At 58.0% G+C, this 22,293-nt stretch overlaps 3 protein-coding genes across 3 annotated transcripts; all 3 read right to left on the bottom strand.

The window, feature by feature from the left end:
• Nucleotides 1-25: 25 nt before the first annotated feature.
• On the bottom strand, nucleotides 26-8,315 carry P4HB (prolyl 4-hydroxylase subunit beta). Its single transcript, XM_062626453.1, has 11 exons — nucleotides 8,125-8,315; nucleotides 7,793-7,999; nucleotides 6,959-7,092; nucleotides 6,652-6,789; nucleotides 4,172-4,276; nucleotides 3,775-3,900; nucleotides 3,162-3,362; nucleotides 2,580-2,700; nucleotides 2,179-2,360; nucleotides 1,663-1,749; nucleotides 26-1,048 (listed from the first exon to the last, which is right to left on the bottom strand). The coding sequence occupies exons 1-11, from the start codon at nucleotides 8,273-8,275 to the stop codon at nucleotides 962-964; spliced, it is 1,539 nt and encodes a 512-aa protein (XP_062482437.1). The 5' UTR covers nucleotides 8,276-8,315; the 3' UTR covers nucleotides 26-961.
• Nucleotides 8,316-9,182: 867 nt separating this feature from the next.
• Nucleotides 9,183-17,493, bottom strand: ARHGDIA (Rho GDP dissociation inhibitor alpha). Its single transcript, XM_062626451.1, has 6 exons — nucleotides 17,387-17,493; nucleotides 12,154-12,363; nucleotides 11,727-11,810; nucleotides 11,394-11,470; nucleotides 11,053-11,116; nucleotides 9,183-10,689 (listed from the first exon to the last, which is right to left on the bottom strand). Exons 2-6 carry the CDS (start codon nucleotides 12,341-12,343, stop codon nucleotides 10,490-10,492), a joined length of 615 nt encoding a protein of 204 aa, XP_062482435.1. The 5' UTR covers nucleotides 12,344-12,363; nucleotides 17,387-17,493; the 3' UTR covers nucleotides 9,183-10,489.
• A 150-nt stretch (nucleotides 17,494-17,643) lies between these two features.
• ALYREF (Aly/REF export factor) lies at nucleotides 17,644-22,256 on the bottom strand. Its single transcript, XM_062626450.1, has 6 exons — nucleotides 22,023-22,256; nucleotides 21,681-21,812; nucleotides 19,089-19,236; nucleotides 18,911-18,974; nucleotides 18,623-18,800; nucleotides 17,644-17,901 (listed from the first exon to the last, which is right to left on the bottom strand). Exons 1-6 carry the CDS (start codon nucleotides 22,254-22,256, stop codon nucleotides 17,887-17,889), a joined length of 771 nt encoding a protein of 256 aa, XP_062482434.1. The 3' UTR covers nucleotides 17,644-17,886.
• Between the last annotated feature and the right edge of the window lie 37 nt (nucleotides 22,257-22,293).

Raw genomic sequence — 22,293 nt, 5'->3', positions numbered from 1 at the left:
TATTCCAAAGAAGACAGAGACAGAGTAGTATTAAAATCTCAACTTTATTTGGCCAACAAATCGAGTTCCAATGTTACTGTAGCAGAATGCTAAGAACCAGCCTGATGCAGCTCAGGCCTCTGAGGCACTCCCCCATTCAAGCTCCTCCCCAAACCCCAATAATTGCAAGTGTCCTGTTTGATCCAGCTCATCAGACCCTCCCACACCACCCCCCTGTCGACCCCCTCCAAATAATGCATGGAAAATGATTGCAAAGTCTTGCATTTGATCAAAGGATGGCAACAGAGCCAGGTCTCGCCTGCACTGGCGAGCGCTCACCTCCACCCCAGAGCCTGCCACAGCCAGTGCACAGTACTCCACCCTTCTGGGTGATCAGAATAGTCATCTCCAAGTGTCTTAAAGCAGAAGGGAAAGGAAACATCTGGCCAGCATGAAGAGAAGCACCTGCATATACACCTCTCACCAGGCTGCCTACCTACACTGAAGGCCAATTCCAGGGAAGAGCTGCTGAGAGCATTAAGGACCCTGCCAGGTGCAGGAATCAGCTGCAGGCTGCAGTTTTAAAAGAAACAAAGGGAAAAAAAAAATAAAAATCTTTCTTGGGAGGTGTCAGTGGCAAAGCTCCAGGAGGCTGAGCCAGGGCTCGTGCTGCGGCTTCACAATCGGCTTCTACCCACAAGAACAGAATACTTCAAGCAAAAGCTGTGTACAAAAGAGTACATCCCACTAAGGAGGAGCGCAGCGGGGCCGGCTCCCTGGTGACAGATCCCTTCTCAAAAGCCAAACAGAAAAGAGTCGAGTGTACAGACAAGTGAGGGGAAAGTGTTACTTTAAAAGCCAATCCCTGGATTTTCAGTCATTCACCTTCTGCTTTAAATCTCAATGGTTCTGACTCGCTGGGCTGCATAACAGCAGCCAATTTAGTGTCTGATATTTTGGGTGATGTCGATCAGTCTTCTGTTTACAATTCATCCTTCTGCATTTTCTGCTCTTCATCATCACCTTCTTCAAGGTCTGTTTCTTCATCTGTCTCCAGGTCCTCCAGATCCTGTAAAAGGTTACAGACAGCTGCTGGTTTCTGGTGCACTAGGCAGATCCTAGAACAGTACATCTGATCTGTTCACTGTTCTCTGCTGCCATGTTAAACACCCAGAGACTTCCACCAAGAGCTCTGAACGTCTTTGGGACATTACGTATTAGAAACCCCTGGAAGCTGGTACCTCACTTGTAAAAGCCTCCACCCTAGATACACAGGACACGTAATGTGCATCATACTACTTAAGTTTCAAGAGCTGAGCAGGACTTCTCAGTAAAGAACAAGCCCCTAAAGTACTCCAGCAGTTTGCACAACAGCCAGAGACAGCCTGTGAACATTTACAGCTTCACCAACTGTTTCCACACGTTTGTTTAGGCCTCTGAAAAGCATTTATTTCACACCCAACTGAAGTGCTGCCAATGAAAGGTGTCATTTACAAGCCACTGGCAGCCAGGCTGCAACTGAAAATTTGATGCTGGTGAACATGCTGATCACCAGCAATACCTTTCCTGCCACAGAACCACCCAGAATCTTATCTGGGACAGAGGACAGAAGCCCAGCACCAGGTCTGACCCCCACTCCTTGTTCTGAAGGCCCAGAATTGCCGCCACATTCACATTACTCACATCATCAGCTGCTGCCCCGTCCTGACCTCCACTCTCCAAGAATTTCTTGAAGCCTTCCAGCGTCCTCTCCCCATTGTAGTCAATTACCTACATAGGGAAAAACATCAGGATAATGGTTACGGGCACCTACAGAACCACAGGCCTGGGGAGGAGAATTCTCTCTCTGAGCAAAAGTCAACATGCCAAGCAAAAGGGAATTTAAAAATTCACCTTCACCCATATGAGACGAAGGAAAACAGCTCAGGCACTAGACTTCAGAGATCACTGCGAGGAAAGAATAGCCTGCAGATGAGCACACTGTCCTCTATGCTCCCTGTTTTCCCCACTCCCACCCCCACCAAACTCCTTCCTACAGCCCAGCTCCCACACAGGGTCTCTCATGTTCTGTAGACTTGGTGTGTTCTATCCTGACAGAGTGGAGAGGCCTCCCAAAGGCTCATCCAAGCCAGCTCCAGCAGGCAGCTAAGTGTTCCTGGGGCTCCCTCATTACACCACCCTGGTCAGCTGCCTCCTTACATTTCTGCCAGAGCCTGCAGGGAAGAACTTGAGTGTGGGGAAGCTGTGGATTTTCACTGCCTCCACTTCATTGGCTGTTGAATCCATCTTGGCAATGACAATGTTCTCATGATCCCTGTAGGTCTCTCCCAGCTTGTCCCAGATCGGAGCCAGCTGCTTACAGTGACCACACCAGGGGGCATCTGTTAATTACAGAAAGCCAGTTAGCACCAGCAGCCTAATGAGCGACCACCAGCCCCCCCCAAGTGCCCACACAGACAGTTCACACACGTCTTTTCAGCCAGGGCACTCCCTTTGCAGCTTAGATCCTGTAGGGTGCTTCCTCCCTAATCCCGGTCATGCGGAATTTTGGCACTCCTTTCATGCCAGTTACTTGGAATCAGCTGCTGAAAGATACTCACAGAACTCCACAAAGACATTCTTATTCTCATCAAAAGCAACTTCTTCAAAGTTCTTCCCAACTAGAACTTTGACAGGCTGCTTGTCCCAGTCATCAGGAAGATCCTGACTCATCAGGTGGGGCTAGAATAAGAAGTGAAATTCAGAGATAGCCACACAGCTGCTGGAATGCACACGCAATCATCCTGGCAACCCAGAGCTTAACCACCCACCTCAGCACCCCAATCACAGGCTGTGAGCAAGCACTGAAGCAGCCACTTCCTCTTCTCCTACATAAAGTCTCCTCCCCATCCAAAGCCAGTGGGAATATCAGGTGCTGCTCTGCAGAGAGCTGCCACTGAGCTCCACAGGAAGGAAGTGATATTGCTGCCATTCCCACAGGGCTGAGTTTCACCAAACAGTCACCTCTGGTATAAGCTGCATAGAGCCTGCTCCCGAGACAAGAGCTGAAAGCTCTGAACTGGGCTGCACAAGTTCACACCTTCCACAGACTGCTGGCAGCTCCGACTGCACTCGGGTGCCAGCTCCCTGGCCCGCAGTCTTCATGCCCTGGTACTTTTGCCAGCAGCACTTCTCTTCCTTACCTTGATTTTGCCCTCCAGGAACTTATTGCAGAACTCTCTGATCTTGTCAGCTGTGAGGTCATCCGAGTCCGGCTTGTATTTGGTCATCTCCTCCTCCAGGGTGATCAGGCGCACAGCTGGACACTCTTCCTTCTTCAGGCCAAAGAACTCCAAAATCCTCTGGTTGTCGCTGTGGTCACTGTCTATGAAGATGAAGAGGATCTTTGGAGGAAAAAGTCAAAGGCAGTTGGTGAAGATGAGCACCTCTTGGCTAACAACACAGTACACACACACTCCCACAGGTAGTGGCTGAACTGGCCACTCTTCCTTCTCCAAGCCCATGAAGGGGGCACCCTGCCAGAGCACAAACACGAGCTGCAGCACGGGCACAGCCTGGCCCTGATTTAAGGGCTGGGTCAGATTTACATCCACAAGAGGGAAAGTCTGTAGTTGATTGCTATTGCCTCAGCAGTTGTGCAAGCCAGTGACTCAGTCACCTTCACCATGAGGCACAGGCAGAGTGAGAGCTGCTACAAGTCCTGCTCCACAACTGTGAAATGGAGAGCGACAGACCGTGCTGCACTCCTCTGCAGGAGGTGGCCACTTAACTCATAATGCAAGAAACCCATCTCACCTTCCCTTTGAAGTTCCCAGCTGCACTCTTGAAGTTGTCGAGCTTCTCTTGATAGTCAGACACGCTTTTTGGCAGGAACAGCAGGATGTGAGTCTTGATCTCCCCTCCAAAGATTTTAGGAGCAGTCTGAGGAATAGAAAACAAACTTTATTTCTGGAAGAGGCAAACTGGTGTCAAGACCAGCTTGGGTCTGGTATTCTGAGCAAGCCATAGGAGCCTCCAGGTTAAAGGAGGACTTTGAGCAGAAGCTTTGACTCCACTCCCTTGTGTTCTCCACACTCCTCCATAACCCCAGACTAGTGTCAGCTCCAAGATACGACACAATCTGCAATTTAAGCTTTGATATATTCATGTGGTGGCAATGGGAAGAGGCCTTACCATGTATCTAGAGACCAACCTGTTCAGTGAACTCTATGACCAGAGGCAACGAATTGGACTTGATGAAGTTCAGTAAATTATCTTTTGTGAGATCCCCTTCAAAGTTGTTGCGGCCTTCATCAAACTGCAAACCCAGAAATTCTTGCATTAGAACACTTCAGATCCCACACAGATCCCACCAGAGTCACTGCCCCAGCAGATCTCAGCTGCACTTGCTCAGAGCAGACTTCTGGCTCTTAACAAAGTCACCACATATTCACATAACACCCGGATCAAGGTATAAATCTTCCTGGCAAGCAAAGCCTTAGACCATGCCCCCAGCAGCAAAAGGTGAGCAGCTACAAGACAGCTTAATCTTGGCACTGTTCTGCACAGTCACACAGCAACACGTGAAACAGGTCCAAGGACTTGAGCCTCAACGTTGTGGAGGCATCAGGTAGATGCTCCACAGCAAGCAGCTCCCAGGGCACAGGCAGCTTCTGCTGCAGGAATCAGCCACGTGAGAGCAGACACACATTTGAACCAGTGCTGTGGGAAGTGTGACAACTGAGCCCACGGTCACTGCACAGAGCAGCACTGACTTGGCTCTGCAGGGCTGGTCCAGTCTGTTGTTAGAGACAAGGGCACCTGTTTAACACAGGCCAGGAGAGGTGCCAGGGCCCAGTTTAGAGCAGGACATCACCTGCAGCCCTGGGCAGGTTCTCAGAAGCTCCCTGGCAGGCCGGGAAGGGAACAGCTGTGGAGGCCCATCAAGGTTAAAGAGGATGTGGAGGGACAGGGTAGTCCCGTGCCTGGGCAGCACCGAGGCACTGGCACAGCAAGAGCCCGGGCTCAGATAACCTCCTGCTGGAAGAGGCAGAGCAGCGTCAGCTGAGGAGCTGAGCAACACCCTCCACATTGGAGATCAACTCTGTAAACACTTCAGAGTATTCCGAAGGTGCTAAGGCGACGTTCAGCAGTTCTTCAAGGGTCTTTGCAGGTCTGCACAGCTTCCACAGGGAGCAAGAGGAGAATGCCAATCCAACAAACCCAACCAGCTGCCAGAGTCCAAACACAGAACTGCTGGTAGAATAAACTATTTCTTATGCCCTAGTGTTGTCAGCATTGGTGCTCATTTCCACCTTGGTTTGGGGTTGGATACCCCTTACTGGGGTAAAGACCCCCTTAATGTGACAGGCTTATCTGAGAGTTCTCCTGACATGGCACTAAAACAGGACCAGGGAGGCAGCATCCACATCTCGCCTTCTCCACACCGAGCAGAGCGCTCCTGCAGTGACCCAGCAGCTCCTGAACTGCCCTTTGGACCACGGCTCCTCCCACTCCCCACACACCTGACAGAGCTGCTGGGTGCAGAGCTGCTTTTCATCCCAAAGGCACCCCCAAGCCAAAGCTGAGAAGCCCTGCAAGCAGCAGTCTCAGCCCAGCGCTGGCCATGAACGGAGCATGCAGGGAGGTCGCTTACAGAGCTGCGCGCAAGAGCACGATAAAGGCAGTGAGTCAGCCAGGAACAAAATGCTGCTCCCTTCACCCCAACTCCCTGAGCTGCAAAGCTCTGGTGTTCTGAACCACACAGCAGGAAATTTACTTGCACCCTCAGCCACACTAATCTGAGGGCCCCCTGTCTGAGAGCTGAAGTCTGCAAGCTTGTAACACCAAAAGTGCAAATTCAGGTGTACTGGAATCAAACATGCTATTTTAGCTGAACAAAGAGTGACAGGAATTCATTCAGCTCCTCAGCCTGTCTTACACCAAACTGGTCAGAACAATGACCGATTAGATGACAGATTTATTAAGTCTGAAGCCAAAGCAGCTTTATCCTGCCCCACTGCACCCATGTGTGTGGTACCACAAAGTCCAAAAAACATCTACTTGTCCTCTCCAAGTTAAAAATTCATGCCAGTGGTTTAGGATTTTGATAGTAAAAGGCATGAGTAAGTTTATTTCTGACTCTGTAGATGGCCAGATCCCCCTGCATGTAACCCAACCGCCCCAGCCTAAGTCAGCTGGAGCTGCAAATCCTCTTAGGAACTCCACTGGTATCACTCACTTCCTGCAGAACCCACAGCGCTGCCAGACACAGAACAACTCCTGCATGCAGCCTCGACTGCCTACAGCAGAGGTCGATCTCGAGTATGAGTTAAAGCAGCTTTGCTAAGCTGCAAGTGAACATGGAGTAGCTTGGAGACCTCACTGCCTACAGCCAGCAGTATTTTAAATATCGGGCTGTTACTGCACTGCAGCCACAGCCAAGAAACAGCTCGAGTGAAGCCACAGCTTGGACCCGGAGCCCAGCAGCTTCAGGAGGGCCAGGAGCTGCTGAGGCTTCTCTCTGCTGACTAAAGGCTCCACTTCTCTGCGCCTGCCCAGCTCTGAGGCTTGGAAACAGTCAGACTGATATGGATTCATCCAGGACTGCCCTCTTTGAGTCTAACTAATTAGAGAAGGTAAGAAGAGGCAGAGGACTCAAGTGTGGTGCTCATGCGCTGCACCAACCAGTACCTTCTTGAAGAGGACCACACCATCCTTGCTAAGCTCATACTTGGTGAAGACATCAGCACTGGAGGAAATCCCAAAAGGAATGTCATCCACAGCCTCAGCTGCCAGCAAGAACTCCTTTGCAGCCTCTGATGCCGAATCCTGGAGAACAGAGAGAGGTGTCTCACACGGGACACACCAAAGCGCAGCACAAAGATCCCAGGGCTCACCTGCCAGAGAACTGGAAGATCAAGTAGGGCAGGACAGCACAAGGAGAGCCTCCCCCCCGCTGCCCAGGCAACAGCTTCCTGGAGGGAAGCACAAACCCTACCTTGAAGAAGCCGATCACAACCACGTCACTGGACTCCACCAGCGCCTCAGCTGCGGCGGCGTCGCTCAGTGCGGCCGCAGCCGGGCCCGTGCGTTTCTTCAGCCAACTCACGATGTCCTCGGCCTCCCGGCCAGCTGTGGGGACAGGGGCACCCGCTTGCTTTTGTGCCTCCCGGCTCACCCCGACCCCCACCCCGGCACCAGCAGAACCAACACAGCGTTTACACAGCTTTCTCCCCTTCCCTCCCAGGGCGGTTCTGCTGATCCCCAGTGGCCAAGTCAAGGTACAAGGGGCTCCCCGGAATCCATCCTTCCCGGCCAAGCACCTTCTTAAACTTTGACCAGTATGACCACACTCCTACAGGAGCAGGCTTCCCATGCGAGTGCTTCCCCTCTCCCTTTCCAAAACAGAATGCGGGTGGTCAGCTCACTGCCGAGCACAAGGTTTGGTTTAGCTGGATCCCGCTGCTCTTGGTCTTCCTCACACCTCTAGTTTACATCCCATGTTTCCTTTTCCCAACCACTCAAGCTTTTGGCGCAGTTCTGGGAGCTTCACTGCTTAAATAAGTCAAGCTGAGCCACAACCCGGGCTTGGGTTGCTCCACTTTCCTACACAAACCTCAGCCATCTGCTTCACCTCACAGGAGGGATGTCCCCAGCTCCAGCGCAGGAGCCTGCAGCGGCAGCCCCATTCCCACCGCCCCAGAACAGCACCTGCTGAGCACGGCCGCCGCTCAGCCCCAGTGGACCTTATCCGGGCACAGCCGCGCTCCCGGGGGCACGGGGCCGGGACACGGACCTGGCGCCACGTCGTTGCCCTCTGCTCCCGGCTCACCCGTGTACTCCTTGGGAGCGGCCTTGTCGCCGTTCCTGAAGAACTTGATGGTGGGGTACCCGCGCACGCCGAACTGCTGCGCCAGCTCCGCCTCCTCCGTGGCGTCCACCTTGGCCAGCCGGATCTCCGAGCCCTCCGCCTTCAGCTTCGCCGCCGCCTTCGCGTACTCGGGCGCCAGCGCTTTGCAGTGCCCGCACCACGGCGCGTCTGCGGGACGCGGCGTCAGCGCCGGCGGGTCCCGCTCCCGGGAGGGGTCCCCCCGCTCCCATCCAGCCCGGCCCCACCCCCCCCAGGAGCCCCGGCCCCAGAGCCCCCCCGCTCCCGGCGCTCACAGAACTCGACGAGCAGGTACCGGTGCTCCGCCAGCGCCTGCTCGAAGCTGTCCGCGCGCAGCACGAGGACCCCGTCCTCCTCCTCGGGGGCAACGGACGGCGGCAGCAGGAGGAGGCAGAGCAGGGCCGCGAGCGCGCAGAGCCCCGCCATGGCGCTGATGGCGGCGGCGGGGTCGGAACGGGCCGGGCCAGGACGTGCGGCCGCGGCGCCGCCTCCGCCTTATAAAGCCGCCTCCCCGGCCGCCGCCGCCCGCCATTGGCCCAGCGCGCCAGATCCTGCCGTCGCGCGGCTCCTATTGGTTACCGCGCAGGACACGCCCCCTGCCCGCCGCCTGGCCCCTTCCCGCGCTGCGTCACCCGCGGTTGGTCGGCACCGCCCCCTCCGCGCGGCCGCGTGCCCTCGAACGTGGCACTGGGACGGCCCCGGCGGCGCGCACTGCGCCTGCGCGCGGCCAGGCGAGCGTGGTGGACTCTGACTGGCCCGCGGCCGCCGCCGTTTGACCCGACCCGGAAGTGAAAGGCGGCGCTTCCTGCGCTCGCGGGGGTGGAGCTCCGCGGCACGTGCCGGCGGGGGCACGTCCCGGCGCGCGGGGCCGGCGCGTCCGCGGGCTCCGGCGGCGCTGTCGCGGGTCCCGGGCCGGTCCCTGCGGCTGCAGCCGCTTTCCCGGTGCCGGCGCTCGGCGGTTCCCCTCGGTCAGAGCCCGAGGCTCGGACAAGCAGCGGCCGCTCCCCCCAGCGCTGCGGGGCTCATGAAGAGCTTTCCCGGGCTGCGCTTTCCTTATCCCGAACGCAAACACCCGCGCGCTTTTATCGCGGCGGCGCCTCCCGCTCCGGTCACTCCTTCGTTCCTCGGCGCGTGCAGGAATGTCCGGGGAGCCGGGGCTCAGCACACAGCGCCCCCGGAGCTGCCGCTGCCCCACGCCCTCCTCGTGCCGCAGCAGGGCCGCTGCCCCGTCCCGTTTCACGCTCTCTAAGCCCAGGGACCATCTCCTGCCCCGGGCATTGGCAGAATCCCCCCTCCCCGCCAGCCCCAGAGCAGAAGCAGAGCGCGGTGGGCAGTCAGTTCAAAGGTTTTATTTTACTGTCATAAAAGGAGAAGCAGACGATGATTCCAAACCTGTTAACCCGGGTCTAGGACTTACAGACAATTGCACCAAATCAAATGAACAAAAACCTCTCTAGGGGCAGGGCAGGGGGGAGTTAGAGGCAGAGACGTAGCTACGAGAAAGCCACATGTACTTGGTCCCGGTTCTAATACAGCCTCAGTGTGGTTTGATCCCAAGAGGCGGCTGTGGAGCGGGAACGGGCCTGTCCGGCCCAGGGGTCCCAAAGGGCTCCTCCACTCCAGGCACCGACAGCGCAGCCCCGGGCACCGCTGCGGCATCGGAGTGTGAAGGCAGTAACTGCCGCCAGGCCAGGCACAGGTTGTAAAGGCAGAACAGATACATAAGGCATTAACCGCTTTGGAGCCTGTCCATCACAAGCTCTTGGTTGACCGTGTCAGGAGCAGCTGCAGAAACAGCCAAGTCCATCCTCAGCCCAGAGCCGGCAGGAGGGTGGGCGCTGGCCTGGAACCTCAGTGCTCGCAGTCACTGCGGCTGCCGGGGTGTGAGGGGACAGGAAGCGACGCAAGTGACGGCAGAGCCGGTGCCTCCCGTGCCCTCGTCACCCACCACCCTCCCTCTGGAGATGTCCCGTCTCGAGGGAGGAAGGACCAGCAGCAAAGCGGGAAGTTGTGACTCTTACCTAATAACCCATGAGGGGCGTGACCGAGATGAGCGCCATGCCAAAACCAGGGGACATGATTAAAAAGTGTAACAGGGGCAGGGCCCCCTCCCTAGAGGATCCGTGTTACACATTAAGGCATCATGGTTACAGGGAACATCCACAAATGAAGCTGCCAGAGCTCCCAGCCACCGGCGGGGTGGAGGGGCAGGCTGAGCATGACTTGAGCCAACACATGGGGTCAGGAGCTGCCTGGCATCAAAGTCCTTCAGCTGCTGGAGGCAGTAACTACCCTGAGCTGTGCACAGGAGGCCAAGCACAGGAGCTATGAGGGCACAGGTGTCTCCCCTCCAGCACCTACCGGGATAAGGGCAGGTGGGAAGCAGGAAGGCGCCAAGCCCTGCACCAGCAGCATGGCCCAGGCCAGGCAGCTGGAGACCAGATGCAGACAGCAGGGTTTGGACAATGCACTCAGAGATTCTCTGGGGAGGGGGCACAATACAAAACTGAGCTCTGGTCAAATCATAATGGGGTGGGGGGAAGGGAGGAGGGTTCCAATGTCAGCACTTTGGTACAGGGGGGAATTTCTACGGTAGCCACTGTCTGATTCACGCGCTCTGGGGTTTGGCCTCGGGAAGGGCTACTCCTTCCACTCCTTCTTGATGGTCAGGTTCCACTCCCAGGACAGGTGGTCAGTCTTATCATCATCTGTGAACTTGGATTTGACATTGTAGTTGCCCCGGGCCAGCATTCCCTTAGGGGCTTCTTCCATGGGGGTCAGAAACTCGTATTCCTCTGCTCGAGGGCCGTAGCTGCCAACCATGTATTCGGTCTTGTCAACTACAGGAAGACAAGAGTGGAGCACAGCGCCTGGTTTAGAGCCTCCCCTGCAACTGGGGCAAGGCTAAAGCAGATGCGAGGCCTGTGACAGCTACAGGCCATAGTGAAGCTCTGAGGACAGAGGAGTCACCCACATCCACAGCTCTGCTCCAGGAACAGCTCCTGCTGCAGGGAGCGACTCCCTCCGCCAGCACCGAGCTGCTCCCCGGGCAGGAGCGTGTCCAGCCGGGTGCTGTGGGTGCTGCTGCGCCACACAGACCGGGAGCATTCACAAATCACCCTGCGGTGCCTGGGACTGGCTGCCCCCCCAGCAGACGAAGCAGAACCCCTCACAAGCAGCACCCGCCTCGGAGCAGCACTTACTCTTCACTCCTTTCCGGAACGTGTGCTGAATGTACTTCAACCCTGACACGATCTCCCTGTTAACCTGCAGGGAGACAAGCAAGGACTGTGCAGACATCCACAGAATCCCAGCCTGGTTTGGGTTGGAAGGGACCTTAAAGCTCATCCAGTTCCAACCCCCTGCCCCAGGTAGGGACATCTTCCACTAAGGTGGAGGCTCAAACCTCCTCAGCACATGGCCCACCCCACCACAGCAGGAGACTGCTTCCCCCATCACCCCCCTTTTTGGGGTCAGGAATCCCTCTGGGATTGCAGCATCCCAGTGTTCATTCGTTCTTCTGTTCTGAGACCTCCGTTCTTACCCGAAAGGAGATTTTTATCCGGTATTCCACACCCTCCTTCAGCACAAATGCTTGCCTCCTGTAGCTCTCCAGGTCACCTACAGAGAAGGGAGAGGGTTGCTCAGGGTCCCTCTGTATTGTGCTCTGGGGTGTTGAGGACAGTGTCTGCAGGAGCAGGCGGTGACCCTTGGAGTGGGACGGCTGCTCCGCACAGGGCTGCGGAGGCCCCAGCCTAGGCTTGTGGGACAAACCCTTCATGCCTGCAGCACAGGCATTCCCAACAGGGAGTGGCTCCCACAGGCTCTGCTCCAAGTGGCTCTCCCTGGGAAGGGCTGGAATTCTTCCCTGGCTCACCTGTCAGGTCCAGCTCCAGAGGGCCCGGGGCAGTTGTGCAGACCAGAGTCAGTTTGGTCACCACCACGTTTGGAGCATTGGGATCTAGAAGACAAGTGCAAAGGCTGTTAAACACCTTTCCCTAAAACCAGCCAACACAAACCCTTTTCCTTCCAGGGCTCTTCTAGAAAGAGCAAGAAAATCAGTGAGAAGAATGTCCCCCTTGGCCGAGGTCCCCACCATGTGGGGCCAGCCCACAGTGTCCCCATGAGCAGCCCCCTCTAAGGGCAGTGTGACACCTGCAGTTCCTGCACCTTATTCCAAGGGCTGGAGATCAGCCCAGGGAGCACAGACATGTCTTTCTGCTCCTGGCCGGGAGCAGGGAGGAGGCAGGAGGTGACTGATGGAGCTGCAGCTTGAGCGAGGCACAGCCACGTCCTCGGCTCACCTGCGCTCACAGTGACGGCACCAAGCAGCGCCTCCTTGTACTTTCGCAGGCTCTCATCGTCCTTGTCCAGCTCCTGGATCTCCTGGATGCTCTTCTGGGCAGGGGGCTTGTAGTTGACAGAGTGTTCGTCCTCCTCATTTTCAGCTGCGATCTGGGCCAGCTGCTCGGCTGTGGGCTCCTGCTCTGCCATCCTCACACGCACCACGTACACTGCAGTGGGAAGGAGAAGTGAAACTGCACCCACCTGCTCCAGCCAGGCCTCCTCAGCACCGTGACTGCAGGGATACAGCCCTGCCCAGGGCCTGTGGCACAGCCCCTGCAGGGACAAAGCCCTGCCAAGGCCTCTGGTGCAGCCCCTGCAGGCTCCTCCAGACCAAGGCTCATGTTCAGCCCATGGAGGCCCACAGAGAGGGGAAAATTCAGCCTCGGTGCTTTACTCATAAGCTGGAACAAGTAAACACCCAAAGCCATAGGGAGGATGCGCTGCTCCACAAGACAAGCGGGCAATCTCGTAATAAACCTGAGACCACAACAACCCCAGTTCAGTTCTGCTCTCTAAAACGTACAATTCCAGCTGAGAACAGCCCTGCCCCACCACTGGCACAAGTGCCCAGAGCCTCTGCTGCAGCGCAGAGCTCACAGCTCGTGCCTCGGAGCCGCTCCGAGTTGGGGGCCGGGGCAGGAGCACGAGGCTCCTGCTCGGTGCAGCCCCCACTCGGCCCTTCCCGAAGCTCCGTGTCTCCAGAGAAGGGATCGAAACCGCAGCGCCTGGCTCGGCTGCGGAGGCTCCCACCGGGAATCACCGCTGCTAACCCCAACCCTAACCCTAACCCCAACCCTAACCCTGGGGGCAATGCCAGCACCCAGGTAAAGAACTGCACAAGGCAGCGGCACCCACGGAGGTTCCTGGTGCTCCTGTGGGTGCTGAGCCCAGCGGCACCAACAGCAAACGTCAGCCTGGACCCTCGGAAGTCTTAAAACACTTCCAGTGACAGCTTTGGAAACAAAGCTCTGCAAACAAAACCCTTCACCAGTGACCTGCTGACAGATCCAGGTGTTTCTGCCATTAGCTGGCATTCCCACCCCCATTCAATAGTCCCGCATGGAGCAACACGCCAACAAACAACTCACAACAGACCACAGGGCTGCACTTGCTGCTGCAGCATCTGGCTTCCACATGGATCAAGAACTGCAACATTTGGTAGGAGCACAACACACGCAACGCACCTGAACACAGGCTGACGCGTGACCTGCACCCGCGGCACAGCCGCCTCTCCCCACACCTGCAGTGACCATCACAGCGGAGCTGCCCCCCGGCCCCACTCACCTCTTGTGCCATAAATATCCTGCCTGTTTTGCTGGGGATGGCAAAGGAGGGAATGAGGCACAGGAGGTGAAATTCTGCACACCTCTGCAGAAGAGAAGGCTACAGCTGATGTGTCAGCAAACACAGAGGAGAAAGGAAAGGGGGTGGGAGAACCGGGACCAGCCCCTCTGCCAGGACACAGGATTGAGGGGCTGAGGGCAACAAGGCTCAGTGCTGGGTCCTGCACTTGGGTCACAACAGCCCCACGCAATTCCAGGCTTGGGGAACAGCAGATGGAAAGCTGCCCATGGGAAAGGGCCTGGCGCTGCTGGTCAACAGTGCCTGAGTAAGAGCCAGCTTGTGCCTGGGTGGCCAGAAAGGCCAAGAGCATCCTGGCCTGTGTTAGCACCAGTGCGGCAGCAGGGCCAGGGCAGGGACTGTTTCCCTGTGCTGGGCACTGGTGAGGCTGCACCTCAAATCCTGTGTTCAGCTCTGGGCTCCTCACTAAAAGAGAGACATTGAGGTGCTCAGGGGGACCTTCTCATTCCTACAACTACCAAAAAGGAGGTTGTAGCGAGGTGGGGTCAGTCTCTGCTCCCAAGTAACAAGTGACACAACAAGAGGAAACGGGCTCAAGTTGCACCAGGGGAGGTTTAGGGTCGATATTGGGAAATGCTTCTTCCCTAAAAGTGTTATCAAGCACTGAACGGGCTGCCCAGGGAAGTGGTTGAGTCACCGTCCCTGAAAGGATCTGAAAGACGTGTAGATGTGGCACTTCGGGACAAGGTTTAGTGGTGGCCTTGGCACTGCTGGGTTAACGGTTGGACTTGATGGTCCTAAAGGTCTTTTCCAACTGAAAAGATCCAAATTCTCCAATTCTGGGGTGAGGCACATTCCAGCTCCTGGGGCTCCTTCCCTCCCCCTTGCCCACTGCCAAACCTGAGAACAGACTTGTCCTGGCCTGGCAGCCTCCTGGTGTGTCTGGGGGCAGGACACTTGCAATGGATGCAACTGGTATTTCTGGGTATTAAAGCCTGAGTAAGGTTTATCACCAAAGGTGGGGGGTGGTGTGACACTCTGGGGTCATCACAAGGGCTTGGCACAAGGTCTGGATGATGCTCACACAGGAGCAGCCATGGTGTGAGTGCTGATTTCTGGCAGCTGAAATAGCAGCTCATGTCCTGCAGGCCCTGTGGGGCTGAGAAATGCACTCTTTGGTCTCACCCGGAGCCACCGCTCATCGATAACCAACCCCGGGTGCAATAGTCCGGTAACAGCTTCCTCCCACACAGCAGCTCCGTTGGGGTAACCCCTCCCACCGCAGGTATTTAGCAATAACCGTGCCACAGAGGGCACAGAACAACCCCAAAACCCAACACCCCACAGGCCCAGCTCTTTGGTTCCATTCCTGCATCTCTAGCCTTCACCCTGGGATCCAGAGCTCAAGACACAATCACCCCCCTCCATGGGTTCCTCAAGAACCACCCAGGTCCTCACGGGATAGCTAAGACAATGGAAACCCATGAGGGAGAGAAAACAGCCCTTGAGACCAACACAAAGCCCTGTATCAACGGCAGCTCAGGCCAAGGCAGGGTGCAGCTCCCTGGGGAAGCCCTGGAGACACAAACCCCAGTCTGGCTCTTCCATCAGGCTTCCCCAGGAGCAGCAGTGGTGGGAACCAGCTCTGAGATGGCAGAGAACTCAGCACATCCCAACCATCATCAGGGCCTCGGCCTCAACCTTCAGCCTCTGGGACAAAGCTGTTATTACAGCTCAGGTCAGCAAACCAGAGCCTGGGATGGTGAATGAGCAGCCACTGCACTGCTGGGAGAGAACAGAACTGCCCCACAAGGGCACCAACATGGAGGAGAGGGACATGCCCACAGCCCTGCCAAGGGCTCAGCTCCTTAGGGAAAGCCTTCCTGCATGCTGCTGACCTGCCCCAGGCCCTGCTGCCTCTCGGAGCTCAGCCTCAGGCCTCAGCGTGTTTGGAAGGATATTCCTCACCAACTCCTCCTGACACCAAGGAGATGCTCAGGGGCCGTGTGTGGTGGTTCTCTGGCTCCTGAGGCTCAGCGAAGTGGCTGAACACTGGAGCTGGTGCCTCCACTGCTCTGCAAGAGGCACCCCCTGAGCTGTGCCCGGCGCCACAGAAGCCTGCGGAAGACAGCAGGAGGCCGAATCGCTTCCCGTTGGGGATCCACTGCCTCTGCCAGGCCAGCCGTTCCTCACGGGTTCTGTCGGCATTACGGCGCAGGAGCCAGGAGCCGGCAGCAGCGAATGCGAGAGCCCCATCTCCTGCCCAAGAGGGAAACTGCGGGGGACCAGCCCTGCCCGTCTGCAGCGGTGAGCAGCGGCTCCCTCAGCCTAGGACGAGAGCCCGCAGCACCAGTGGGAGCCGGGTCAGTCCGAGCCTCCTCATGAGCCAATGGCTCCGGATGTCCACAGGCCACGGGGCAGCCTCGGACACAAGACGTGCCAATCCCGCATCCCAGCCTTCCTCATTCCCGCAGCACAGGGGAGGCTCAGGCAGCCGCTCGGCTGGAATTCAGTGCAGAGCCGTTTCTGCCGGGCTCATTTCCAGTGGATTGCGCCGGATCTGTTTGCTTATCCCAGCCGCTGCGGCACTGCGGGGTCAAGCAGCCTGAGCTGCGGTACCCAGCCCAGGCTGCGCTGCCACCCTGCACACAGCGGCACCACCGAGGGGGACCAGGAATAAATGGGGCTCGGATACCCCCAAGGCAGCAGCAGGTGAGGGGCTGAAAGGGACCCGCTGATGCTTCCCAAGGTGAGGGCTGCCTCTGACACCACCCGGGAATCTGGGCTCCAAGGGGACACCCAGATAACACCGCTGCACCAGTCACTGTGTGGGAGCATCCTGCAGAACTCCCGAATCCCCTCACAGCGCTGGGATAAAGGATGCTGGGACCAGCTGCTGCCTCCCGGGCACTCGGCAGCTGGGACATGTCGTGCTTTGGTTTAGTTTTCCCTTTTGCTGGTGGCAGAGCCCTGCTCCGCAGCGCACCTGCAAGGCAGGAGCTGTCAAGAGCAAAAACAGAGGAGTGAGCAGAGTTCCGCATGTGAATCTTCCAACCCTGTCCCCAGGGTGCAAACGCACACCGAGGTAACGGCTGCAGCGCGGACACCACCGGCTCGTGGCCCGTCTGTACAACGAAGAACGGCAGCGAAACCATCCCTGCTGAGCGAGACCAGGAGCACCCGGGCGGGCAGAGCAGCAGCAGCGCGGCCACGGCCCGAACCCTCAAGGCAACAACAATTCGCCCCCTTCACGTGACTGGGAGCTCCTCTCAGTGAAAGGAAGTTACAACTTCCAGACCTGCTGCGAAGCTGGGGAGGCCGGAGAGGCCGACTCCCCTCGGAGGAGCCGAGCTGCAGCCTCCGCGCACGGCGATGCCCCCGCTACTTTAACGTGCGGCACCGCGGGGACAAAGGGGCTCATTGCCCTGACACGGAAGGAAACCTTCCGAGCCCCTCATTCTATGACTAGAAACTATTTATGGAAAACCTGTTCAAGGCAAACGAGGGCCCGCGCCCCGGCTCCCCCCGCCCCGCGGGCAGCGGCGGAACCCCGGGAAGAGGCCGGGAGCAGACCCTGCTCCAGCGGGGGCGCGACCCCCGAACCCGGCCGCGCTTCGCCCTTAACGCGGCTCCGCGCCCCAAGAGCCCTGCCCCGGAGCGGCCCAGCGCCTTCCCGCGGCGCTCGGAAGGTCGCACAAGGGCACTGGGGGCCCCGGGCCCGCATCCTGCCGCGGCCCCGGGACAGGCGGTGCTGCGCGCCCGGCCCGGCCCCGCCCGGCCCCACCCGACCCCGCGCGGCGGAGGCGCTGCCCCGCGGCCGGATCCTTCCCCCTCCCCGGTGCCCGCCGCCCCGCCCGCCCCGTCCCGCCCCGCCCGCTCCGCTCCTACCGGCGCCGCTCGACCGCGCTCCGCTGACACCGCCGCGGGATCCGCCCAGCCGCCCGCGCGCCCCCGCACTTCCGGGACACGCCCGTCACTTCCCGTTATCCGAGCCTCTCGCCTCACTTCCGGCCACAGCCCGGCGCGTTGATTGGCCCGGGGGGATTCCCGCGCGATGGCGGGGCCGACCATAGAGTTGGGGCGGAGGAGCAGAGCGCCGCAGGGCGGGGCGCGGGAAGGCGCGCGCGGGGGGCGGCATCCACAGCTCTAGACACGGTTCTAGTTTATTGCGGCGAAGGTGAAAAAGCCACCTCGGCCCAACAGCAACAGTAAAATTTATCCCAAAAATAACTCGGTACAAAACGGGTCTGCTCGGAATTAAAAAAAACCTTTACAGGAGTTTAAAACCTATCCCAGAACGAAAATAAAACAAATCCCATCCCCAGGTGGCGGCCACAGCCCCGCCAGGAGCCAGGAGCCACAGCCGCATCCTCCCTGTGCCCGCCGCTTTAGCTGGTGTCCATCTGGAAGAGAGGAGATGAGAGCAGCCGTCACCGCGGGGCACACGCAGCTCCCACACCCCTGCCGGCCCTGGAGCTCCCAGAGGGCAGCTGCCCCACAACAGAAGGGCACAAGTGAGATTTGCTGCGCTGCTCCTCCCCCCTCCCCCAGCCACCATCTGCAATTCCACTCATCCCACTCTGCACTCTCACTGGGACTTCACCCATTCCTACACTACACACACGACCCCGGTTCTCTATTAAGATTTTAATCCACCCACAGGGCAGAGACTCCTGTTTTTGCCTTTTGCTTTTCCCTTTTCACAGCCCGTTATCCCTGGGGGTTCTGTTTGCAGCTACTGCTCACTGCAGCTGTCCTGCAAACAGCTTCCCAGCTGCCAGCAACAGCAGCTGCTCAACTGCTGTGGAGAGCAGAGCCAAACACTGCACCGAGGCACTGCCTGCCTTTAGAGGGAGCTGGTGTTAATCCCAAAACCTGGAAAATGTTCTCTGCCCAGAGAAGCCGTGGCTGCTCCATCCCTGGCAGTGTTCAAGGCCAGGCTGGATGGGGCTTGGAGCAACCTGCTCTAGTGGAAGGTATCCCTGCCCATGGCAGGGAGTTGAAACTGGGTAAGCTGTAACGTCACTTCCAACACAAACTAGGCTGGGATTCTATGAAAAACCTCTTCCTGCTGACTCTGGGCTGCCACATTTCCCAGGAGGAGATGCTGTGGGAAGCACTTACCCTGGCATTGTAAGCATCCAGCTGTGCATCTAGTTCCTCTGCGGAGAGCTGCTGTTTGGAAGTTCTTCCAGCTCCTCTGCCTCTCCCTCTGTTTCCACCACGAGTGCCTCGCCTGCTGCCGCCACCACCACCAAATCCCGAACCCCCGCGGTTCCTGGTCATGCCACCTCTATTTACACTGCCAGTTTTCAAAAGCAGCTGATTTAGTGGCTGGTGGTTAACCCACAGAGATTCCACAGGAGAGGGCCCAGGCAGGTTCCTGCCCTGCACTGGGTGCTCAACACTCACCTCTGTGCTGGTCTTCTCTGTGTGTCGATCTGTGACGTGACCAGCTGGATATTCATGGGGCGCCCTGCAAGAAGAGCAGCCCGGGGGCTCGTATGAGCAGGATGTGGGGTACAAGAGGGATGCAGGAGACGTGCAGGAGGGATGCAGGTGCTGGCAGGCGCCACGGCCACGCACTCACCGTCCAAGGGGACGCCATTGTACTGCTTCATCGCCTTCAGCGCATCCGCCTTCCTCTCAAAATGCACGTCCGCTGTCCCGAGGCTGCGGCCAGACCTGTCATAGTGCACGGCTGCCTTTTTCAAGGTTCCAAACTCTGCAAAGAGCTCCTGAGAAAGAGGGGAAGAGCAGAGACATTCGTCAGTGCCGCGAACACTGCGCAGCCCAGGATGGTGCCGGCCCATCCCTACGCACACCACCAGAGGTGCCTTTCAAATCATTATGGACAACTCAGACAAAGGACCAGTGAAAGAGGGAGCACAACCCCAGCAGGGAGGTGCCACAGGTGTCAAAGCCAAGAGGGACTTCAAGTTCACCACATGTGAGGCACATGTTCACAGCAGCAGAGTAGGCTCAAGGGACGCTGCCTTGAGGCTGACTCAAAGAGTGACTAATAAAAATAATCCAGACCCATGTCACAGAGGAAGAACAGCCTATGAACACATATAAAGATGGCCACAGTTTCATTGTGCTGAAGTTCTTTCTCCCCCAACTAAATCTTTATCAGATCAGGTGCAATTTAGAAGCACAGCCCATAGGAATATACCCCAAAACTTGGGATGAAGAACATCCTCTACTGAACTAAGTCTCATTTTATATGAGCATGTAGTGACAAGATAAGGGGAATAGTTTTAAACTGACAGAAGGGAGATAGAGATGAGCTCTTAGGCAGAAGCTCTTCCCTGTGAGGGTGCTGAGGCACTGGCACAGAGTGCCACAGAAGTTGTGGCTGCCCCATCCCTGGCAGTGTTCAAGGCCAGGTTGGACACAGGGGCTTGGAGCAACCTGCTCTAGTGGAAGGTGTCCCTGCCCGTGGCAGGGGGCTGGAACTGGATGGGCTTTAAGTTCCCTTTCAACCCAAACCAGTCTACACTTCTACGTCATTTGCTGCCCCAAAGGATGGAAATGAAGAGGCAGCAAATGGAGCCACCGATTTTGTTTCGCAGGTGCTACGTTGAGATGTCAACAGGACATGTCCCCTTCACAAGGTACCCCGGCACCCCATGCCTCAAAAGCTCAATATCTGCCCCATTACTGCCCAGAGGGAACAGTCACCTCCTGCTGGACCCACTGTGGAGCCACCACCGCAGCCCCGCTGTGGTGGCCGCAGCACCACCGCAGCCCCGCTGTGGTGGCCGCAGCACCACCGCAGCCCCGCTGTGGTGGCCGCAGCACCACACGTCTTTCACCTCCCCAGCACACCGTGCTCAGCAGGGCTGCGGCTCTGCTCCTCCCTGTGCTCATGCACCAGAGGTGAACGTTTCCCAGCACTCATCAGCAGCTTCCCAGAGCCAGGCTCAGTCTGCGCTGCGCAGCTCCGCACATCCGAGGCTCCTTCCAGCCACTCCTGCCTGCTGTACACCTGCTGAACCTTGTTAGTGACATGACTAACACAGGAACAAAGCAAGGCATCATACACCTGAGGCAGCGCTCCGTTATAGAATGAGTAACAACAAATAGGTGCAAAGCCATTAAATCAACTTTGCTGCTGAATAACCCTGAGTGGAAATTCATCCACACATCAGTCAGAGCCAACAGCAGAAAAAGTGAATCTCAACGGCTGCAGGAAGCACACGAGCTGGTCACACTGAGGTCACTTCACAGAGCAACACACTTACGGAAACCAAATCTGCACTTACAGGGGTAAAGGGCAGGTTTTAAGTGCATTACCCAGTAACAAGGTGACCTCAAAAAGCTCCCTTCCAATCCGTCAGGCACAGCCAGACTGGCACACGGAGCAACCGAATGAATTAACCGACAACAAAGGCAGCTGCCTGCTGCAGTTGCTTGCTTTCCCTGGTCAGGATGTGAGGACCAGAAACCATTCCAAAAGAAAGCGCTTCACAGCATGACGGAACCAATACAGCCCCGGTATTCGCAGGTGTTGCTGGTGCCGGTGCCCTCCCCACCAGGGGAGCCCCATGCCATGGTATGGAGACAGAGCACAGCGACACCCAACCAGGAGAACCCAGCAGGTTCTTACCCAAAGCACGGCTGAAAGAAGGGACACGAGCACAGGACGTCACTTGGCTAGAAAACAACACAGTGGGTACCACAGGTAACCCCTCACAGATAACTCCTCCCAGGTACACCCATGGAACACCTCAACACTCAGCAAAGCTACACAACCAGGACCTGTACACCCAGGGCGTGCGGCTGTACACGCAGCACAGTTCCGGCATCGCTGCAACTACACAGACCTCGAGTTTGAGCAGTTTATGGTCAATTCTCCCATTGTGGCTGGATCCAGCAAAACAGCAGCACCTTCCCCCCTGCGCCATGGCAGAGACCCTACAACACCATGAGCGCCCCACAGGCAATGGTGGCTGCTCCCAACTACAGCCCCTCAGGATCACCAGAGCCGCTGCAGGATGAGGGCTCGTGGCACAAACCTCACCACTGATGCAGAGTTAACTCACCCGGGGCTCTTCTGTCCGCGCAGGGAGGGAGCAGGACCTGCGGCGCTCCCGCGGCTGCCTGGTGTGCCCTACCCCGACGCTATGAATGAAACCCCCCATGAACATCCCCCGCGGCGCCGCTCCCGAGCCCCCACCTGGATGTCCGCATCCGAGACACCGAAGTCCAGGTTCGAGACGAGCAGTTTCCCGCCGGTCTCCACGCCGGCCCCCGCCCCGAAGCCGCTGTCGAACAGGTCGTGCTGCCACTTCTCGGGGAGCTGCTTCGGCTGCAACGAGACCGGTACCTCGCTGACCGGCGCCGGGGCACCGCAGAGCGCCGGCCCCGCTGCCCGCGCCGCAGGGAGCGGACAAAGGGCCACCCGCCCGCCCCATCCCGCCTCGCCGAAGAGCCCTGCCCGGTTCCCCGTCCCGCGCCGCCGCCGAGCCCCGCAGGCGGCCCCGCTCCCGCCCGTCGCCGCCGCCGCCGCGTCCCGTACCCGACTGTAGGGCGCGGGCCGGTTCCTGCCGCCGCCCCGGGCCATCACCGGCCTGTTCCGCACGGGGCCGCCGCCTCCCGCTCGCACGGCTCCCACGCCGCCCCGGCCGGGCCCACCCCCGCGGGTGGCGCCGCCCCGGCCTCGGCCGCCACGGCCGCCGCCCCGGCCGGCCCCGCGCTGGCTGCGGTTGAGCTTAATGATATCGTCCAGCGACATGTCCATCTTGTCGGCCATGATGGCGGCTCCGCTCCGGGGCCTGCACTTCCGGCCG

The sequence above is a fragment of the Pezoporus occidentalis genome, unplaced genomic scaffold (assembly GCF_034315485.1).
Source record: "Pezoporus occidentalis ecotype Australia unplaced genomic scaffold, CSIRO_AGI_Poc_V1 ctg292, whole genome shotgun sequence".
Taxonomy (NCBI): domain Eukaryota; kingdom Metazoa; phylum Chordata; class Aves; order Psittaciformes; family Psittacidae; genus Pezoporus; species Pezoporus occidentalis.
Note: the sequence above shows the minus strand (reverse complement) of the source record. Positions and strands in the feature narration are given on the sequence as shown.